This window comes from Priapulus caudatus, unplaced genomic scaffold, assembly GCF_000485595.1.
Source record: "Priapulus caudatus unplaced genomic scaffold, Priapulus_caudatus-5.0.1 Scaffold509, whole genome shotgun sequence".
Lineage (NCBI taxonomy): Eukaryota > Metazoa > Priapulida > Priapulimorpha > Priapulimorphida > Priapulidae > Priapulus > Priapulus caudatus.
Genome location: NW_014577570.1, coordinates 185600 through 193669, shown reverse-complemented (window position 1 = coordinate 193669; position 8070 = coordinate 185600). Strand labels below are relative to the sequence as shown.

Below are 8070 nucleotides of genomic sequence, written 5' to 3'. Positions count from 1 at the left end.
TTCTCGCCCTAAGTTCCCGGTAGTCGCATGCCTGCCCCCTTGTAAAGACACATAAGGCTATAGCTATAGTATAGTATATAGTATAGATAGTTTAATAGTAATAGTATAGTATAGTATAGTATAGTATAGTGATAGTATAGTATAGTTAGTATAGGTATAGTATAGTATAGTGTCAGTGTAGTGTAGTGTAGTGTAGCTGTAGTGTAAGTGGTAGTGTAGTGTAGTGTAGATGTAGTGTAGTGTAGTATAGTATAGTATACCGTCTAGTGTCGGAGTGTAGTGTAGTGTAGTGTAGGTGTAGTGTAGTGTAGTGTAGCTGTAGTGTAGTGGTAGTGTAGTGTGAGTGTAAGTGTAGTGTAGTGTAGTGTAGTGTAGTGTAGTGTAGTGTAGTGTAGTGTAGTGTAGTGAGTAGTGTAGTGTAGTGTAGTGTAGTTTGTAGTGTAGTGAGTGTAGTGTAGTGGTGTGGTAGTGTAAGTGTAGTGTAGTGTAGTGTAGTGGTAGTGTAGTGTAGTGTAGTGTAGTGTAGTGTCAGTGTAGTTGGTAGTGTAGTGTCGTGTAGTGTAGTGTAGTGTAGTGTAGTGTAGTGTAGCTGTAGTGTGTGAGTATGTGTAGTTGTAGTGTAGTGTAGTGTAGTGTAGGTGTAGTGTAGTGTAGTGGTAGTGTAGGTGTAGTTGTAGTGTAGTGTAGTGTTAGTGTAGTGTAGTGTGTGTAGTGTAGTGTAGTGTAGTGTAGTGTAGTGTAGTGAGTGTAGTGTAGTGTAGTGTTAGTGTGAGTGTATGTTGTAGTGAGTGTAGTGTAGTGTAGTGTAGGTGTAGTGTAGTGTAGTGTATGGTGTAGTCGTAGTGTAGTGTAGTGTGTGTAGTGTTATGTAGTGTAAGTGTAGTGGTAGTGTAGTGTAAGTGTAGTGTAGGTGTAGTGTAGTGTAGTGTAGTGTAGTGATGTATGTGTATAGTGTAGTGTAGTGTAGTGTAGTGTAGTGTAGTGTCAGTATAGTATAGTATAGTATATGTAAGTATAAGTATAGTATAGTATAGTATAGATAGTATAGTATAGTATGATGTATGAGTATAGTATAGTATAGTAATAGTATAGGTATAGTATGATGTAATAGTATATGTATAGTATAGTATAGTATAGTATAGTATAGTATAGTATAGTATAGTATAGTATAGTGGCGTACAGTATGCAGTAAAGTACAGTAGCAGTAGGGCAGTACAGTAGCAGTACAGTACAGTACAGTACAGTACAGTACAGTACAGTACAGTACAGTATAGTATAGTATAGTATAGTATAGTATAGTATATAGTATAGTATACTATAGTATACATAGTCATAAGTAATAGTATAGTTAGTATAGTAATAGTTATAGTATAGTATGTATAAGTATAGTAAGTATAAGTATGCGCATAGCATTAGCATAGCGAAAGCAGTGCATAACAGAGATAAAGCATAAGCATCACAGCAAGATAGCATAGGCATAGCATAGCCATAGTATTGCATGAGCATAGCGTATCATAGCAATATCATAGGGCCGAGCATAGCAGATCAGAACCATATAGCACAGGATGAACATAGGTCAGAGCAATAGCAAGATCAGAACATATAGCACAGGTATAACTTAGCATAGGCGTAGAGCAGCCGTAGCATAGCATCGCAGAGCAGTGTATACTATAGTAATTCCCGTATTCATAATTAGATGAATCATGATTCAGTTCTCCCTGCGGTGAATCGATAACAAATGCGTGCTGTGTACATGAAGCGATGATATCTCGAGTAGTCATTTAACCAGCTTTGCCATTGTCAGTAAGATTACACGACCAGGGGGAACAAACGTCGTCATTGCTCTCATGTTCTTCGCGGTGTAAGTGCGAATGGCTTTTTTTCGTCTGCTGGCGGTCTCCATGGCCGCCTCGGAACGGCATATCTTAGCACTGCATTTATATGCAATTAAACCGAATTAAGTTTTGATTAACAACTGAAGTTTCCGCTCAGGTTGTTCTTGCGCGTCTGCGGCTGACGACGAGCATGGGCGATGGACGTGTTGCCCGCGTGGTTCCGTTTTCCAATTATGTATTGGTTTTTAATTAACTTTTGTCGAGATAAATAAGTTTTATATCGAAATAAAGAATATAAATAAAAATGCTGAAAATCTCCATAATTTAATTTGGCTAATGGTAAGCTATATGAATTTCTGATGTCCATCTACATTAACAAAACCGATGCTTCTTTGCATCGCTCGTGTGCTCAGACGGGAAGTATTTCTTCCTTCTCCTGCGAAAAAGAGAGCAGGCCATTTTCCTTCGACAGAAAAGGCGTTAGGCAAACTATTGATTTGCATACATCGTATATAGAACGCGTGCAGCTAGCGAGCGCTCCTCTCTCTCTCTCCACGCGCGACGCACATCCGGTCTGGCACGCACGCACCCACGCGCACGCACTCCACGCGCACGCACTGGCAACGCGCACCACCCACCGTCGATACATATACTCACGCGCGCGAACACCACACACAACACATCACGCGCGTGCGCGCACAGTAGAATTACCCCTTCAGCACACACAGCACACAACACATACACACACACCACACACACACCCACACACTCACAGCACACACACACTCCCACTAGCACAGACCAACCACGCAACGCAACGCAACAAACAAACAAATACACACGCACAAGAACAAGCAGAGAGAAGGCATTGTGAGCGGAGAGTAATGGTGAATGCGGGGGGGCGGCGTACGTAAGGTCAGGAACATAAGCGGAATCGAGGACGTGCATGGGAGGAAGCCTGCCAGTAACATCAAGGTCCATGTTGGCTCAGATCTTGCTCACAGCTTCTGTCGGCTGCAAAATAGATAGTTCAGGCCGTCAAATGCCGTTGTCTGCCCGGAGGCTGGACAGCAATGGTTTGCCGTCGTCCATACGATTTTCCTTAAAATAGCTCTAAATATGCATCTTAAGTGAATAAGCGACTTCTCGTCGTATTTCCATTGTCCGGCTTTGCACTCAGCTGTTGTTAGCTTAAGACGGCGGTGCGCGGCGAATTCTGTTGTGTGCATGCACGTGCGGTTATGTATATGCGTGAATTGCATGACGTGCGTTACTGCGGTGCATGCCGTGCGTGCGTGGCGTGCCTGCGTTACTTGCGCTGCGTGTGTGCGTCTCTCTGTCTCTCTATCTCTCTCCATCTATCTTTCTCTCTGTTTGTTTCTCTCTTTCTCTCTCTCTCTCTCTCTCTCTCTCTCTCTCTCTCTCTCGCTTTCCCAATCTGCCTATGTGTTCCTCTCTCTCTTCTCCGTCTGTCTCTCACCCTCGCTCTGACATCTTCTTTAACGCGTGTTAGTAAAAAAAATCAATACTTCGCGGTGAGAATCAAGCGCGCGCGTGTGTGACGCCTTCTATGTCGATTTCGTCTCTATATTCTATTATTTTCACCGCGTCGGTGGCGGTGAACTAAATCATTAAATTGCTCAATCGCTTATCGCTGTTGTTCGCAGGAGGCCGTGCTGTACCGAAGACCCGTCAAGATTATGCCGGTAAGTTAAAATAAACTCAATTCTGCGGGGAAAAAATATTTCGCAAACTCGGCGAGAAACGCGCGCGTTAATTTTTTGATGAATCTCACCAACGAAACCTTTGTATTAATTTTGTGACGCGGAAACTTTAACGCTTAATTTTTTTACGACTGAATTCGTGCAATGATAAGGCGTAATTTTTTGGCTAACTTCTTCGGTTGTTAATCACGTGCAATGCTAACCCCGGGCCGGGGAGACAGCGCCGCATAGTCGGACCTCGTTGCCAGCATTCAACCATTCAGCCGCGTTCAATCACAAAACCTTCGCTAATTGGATATCGGGCGGATGCAGCGAATCCACATATAGCCGCGCGCGCGTGACGTGTGAGCTGCTGCGGTGACGTCATGCTGCAATTCATGCGGCGACAAGCGTTTCATAATAGAACGTAATATACGTGTATACAAAGTCATTTGCTCCCAGCTTTTGGTACACTGACTCTCCACCTCCCCCGCCCAACCCCTCCACTCTCCCGCTTCATCAGGCGGTTCTTCTCATCCCCTTTCCCTATCTCCTACCTCGCCGACTCTCGCTCCAGGTATCCTTCTCTTCCACCTCCTTCTTCCTCCTTATCTTCTGGCTCCTTCTTCTTCCTTCCCACGTTCAATCACTTGTTCCTGCTCTTAGCCATGCTACGTCCTTCCTTTCATTTTCTCTTTTCTTCTCTTGTTCCCTCTCCCTTCCTTCCTTCAACCCTTTCCTGTTTTATCCCAAACCTCTCCGCTTTATTTCTCGTCTATCTGCCCGCCCAGTGCCACTCTGATCAGATCAGAGACATGGCACTGCGGGTGGGTGGGGTTGTCGGTGGTGAGAGAGAAGTGGGACGAAAGAATGAAAGTGACAGAGAGAGTATGTCTTCGTCGCTAGGGTGGCATCTAACAAGCATAGCGTAGCTTTTCCCTCGCTCAGTTCAAATAAGCCGATATTTAATTTGAAAATAAAAGCGAATCATGCGAATGGCGATGATATCTTTAAATAATACGTCGATGGCGCGCGCGCCAGACGGATTAACAAGAAACCCCGTTTTGAAACCGAAAAAGGAAAAAGTAATTTTTTTAATGAAATTTCAATCCCTTCGTGACTCGTCGTCGCCGTCGCGCCCTCTAGCGGCCGTTGCTAGCCGCGGCCCGTTCCTCGCGCCGCGTTGTTTTCCCACAGCAAGTAGTCCGCCATTGCTGGCCCTGCACACATACATACGCATGCACGCACGCGCACACACACACACACAAACAAACGCACACACACACATACACACACACACACACACACACACACACACACACACACACACACACTCACACACACACACAAACCAACCAACCAACCAACAAACAAACAAACAAATACACACGCACAGACACACAGAGAGAGCATGTGAGCGGAGATAATGTGAATGCGGGGGGAGCGGCGTACGTAAGGGTCAGGACATAACGAGAATGACGGACGTGCATGGAAGGAAGCCATGCAGTAACATCAAGGTCATGTTGCTCAGATCTTGCTCAGCTTCTGTCGCTGCCAAAATAATAGCTTCAGCCGTCAAATGCCTTGTCTGCAGGAGGCTGGACAGCAATGGTTTCCGTTCGTCATACGATTTCACTTAAAATAGCTCTAAATATGAAAGTAATAACGACTTCTCTCGTATTTCCATTGTCGCTTTGGCCTTCACTGTTGTTGCTTAAACGCGTGCGCGCATTCTGTTGTGTGCATGCACGTGCGTATGTATATGCGTGAATGCATGCGTGCGTTACTGCGTGCATGCGTGCGTGCGTGCGTGCCTGCGTTACTGCGTGCGTGTGTGCGTGCGTGCGTGCGTGCGTCCGTGCGTGCGTGCGTTACTGCCTGCGTTACTGCGTGCGTTCGTGTGTGCGTGCGTGCGTGTGAGTGTGCTTGCATGCGCGCGTTGGGATTTTAACGTGATTGTTAATCGTGATCGGCGTGTGTTTAATGAGTAATATTTAATGTGCTGCAGCAGCGCGGGCGGCCGCCGCTGTCACACACGGCCCCGCGCGTGTATATGAGGCGGGTTGTCTGCGACACAGCACGTCACATGTAGCGTGTACGTATACGCTACGTGAGGCCTTCTGTCGCTGCCTGATGTAATAGCTGTTAAACAGCTGTTAGTTAATACGCGTTACGTTAGCCATGTGTGCAGATGCTAGTTAGCTACCGGGGGACCAGCGTGTGGGGGGGGCGGATCTGTTAATCAGTTATAAGTTAATAGGGGCTTGTGTAATTACATTCGTGCATGCACACACTCTCTGGCTACCGGAAGACAGATTTGTTAAACAGCTGTGGGTTGATATATGCTTGATTTATGTTCGAATGTGCATCGACGGAGCGCTTGTTAAATAGGGCAACAAATTTGTAAACAGCTATAATATGTTAACATATGATTAAGTCGCATTTGTACGTGTGCAGAGACTAGCTATCGGGAGACGGCGTATGGGAGCAGAATCATTTAACAGTTATACATTAGTCAACTGTCAGTCACGTACTTGATTTACGGTCGGGCATATGTACCTGGTGCCGCCTTATTAAATAGGGCAACCAACTTGTTAAACAGCTATATGTTAATATGTGCTTGATGTACTTTCAAAAACAACTTGTTTTCAGGCGCTGCCGAAAGATGGCATCACCATCATAGGCGGATTTGTGCACACGCACTCTCTCGGGCGCCAGCTGGTGGCCAGACACTTCCGCAATGGCAGAGAACTGCCTGAAATCATGCGGGATTCTGGATATGATCCAAAGTATCAGGTACGAATCCGTCTCTACATCTTTTTTCTCTATCGGCGTCTCGTGCGTTCTCTACCCTTCGCTTCCCACCCACTCCCTCTCTCTTTCTTTCATTCTTTTCCTCTCTAGTGCATAACAGAATAAAGCATAGCATAACACAAGATAGAATAGCATAGCATAGCATAGTATTGCATAGCATAGCGTATCATAGCATATCATAGCAGAGCATAGCAGATCAGAACATATAGCACAGGATAACATAGCAGAGCATAGCAGATCAGAACATATAGCACAGGATAACTTAGCATAGCGTAGCACAGCATAGCATAGCATCGCAGAGCAGTGTATACTATAGTATTCCGTATTCATAATTAGATGAATCATGATTCATTCTCCCTGCGGTGATCGATAACAAATGCGTGCTGTGTAAATGAAAGCGATGATATCTCGAGCTAGGTCATTTAACACTTTGCCATTGTCAGTAAGATTACACGACCAGGGGGAAACAAACGTCGTCATTGCTTCATTGTTCTTCGCGTGTAAGCCGAATCTTTTTTTTCGTCTGCTCGGTCTCCATGGACGCCTCGGAACGCATATCTTACACTGCATTTATTATGCAATTAACCGAATTAAGTTTTAATTAACAACTAATTTCGCTCAGGTGTTTTGCCGTCTGCGGCTGCGACGAGCATGGGCGATGACGTGTGCCCGTGTTCGTTTCAATTATGTATGTTTTAATTAACTTTTGTCGAGATTAAATAAAGTTTATATCGAAATAAAAATATAAATAAAATCTGAAAATCTCCATAATTTAATTTTGCTAATGGTAAGCTAATGAATTTCTGATGTCCATCTACATTAACAAAACCGATGCTTCTTTGCATCGCCCGTGTGCTCAGACGGCGAAGTATTTCTTCCTCTCCTGAGAAAAAGAGAGCAGCCAATTTCCCCTTCGACAGAAAACGGTTAGGCAACTATTGATATTTGCATACTCGTATATAAACGCGTGGCAGCTAGCGACCTCTCTCTCTCCCACGCGCACGCACACACACGCACGCACCCACGCGCACGCACCCACGCGCACGCACCAACTCGCAACGCGCACGCACCCACGTACGTACATATACTCACGCGCGAACACACACACACACACACACACGCGCGTGCGCGCACGTAGACACCCTCACACACACACACACACACATACACACACACACACACACACACCACACACACCACAGCACACACACACTCACACACACACAACCAACCACCAACCAACAACAAACAAACAAATACACACGCACAGAACAACAGAGAGAGCATGTGAGCGAGATAATGTGATGCGGGGGGGCGGCGTACGGTAAGGTCAGGAACATAACGAGAATGACGGACGTGCATGGGAGGAAGCCATGCAGTAACATCAAGGTCCATGTTGGCTCAGATCTTGCTCACGCTTCTGTCGCTGCCAAAATAATAGCTTCAGCCGTCAAATGCCTTGTCTGCGGAGGCTGACAGCAATGGTTGCGTTCGTCATACGATTTCACTTAAAATAGCTCTAAATATGCATAAGTAATAAAGCGACTTCTCTCGTATTTCATTGTCCGGCTTTGCACTCAGCTGTTGTTGCTTAAACGCGTGCGCGCATTCTGTTGTGTGCATGCACGTGCGTATGTATATGCGTGAATTGCATGCGTGCGTTACTGCGTGCATGCGTGCGTGCGTGCGTGCCTGCGTTACTGCGCTGCGTGTGTGCG

At 45.6% G+C, this 8070-nt stretch overlaps 1 protein-coding gene across 1 annotated transcript in view; it reads left to right on the top strand.

Moving 5' to 3' along the window:
* The window catches only part of LOC106811153 (MOXD1 homolog 1-like), a 44186-nt gene that overhangs the window by 9082 nt on the left and 27034 nt on the right, over positions 1-8070 (top strand). The window contains exon 2 of the mRNA XM_014814696.1: positions 6191-6334. Within this exon, the coding sequence (XP_014670182.1) occupies positions 6191-6334 (144 nt within the window). The remainder of the gene's footprint in view (positions 1-6190; positions 6335-8070) is intronic.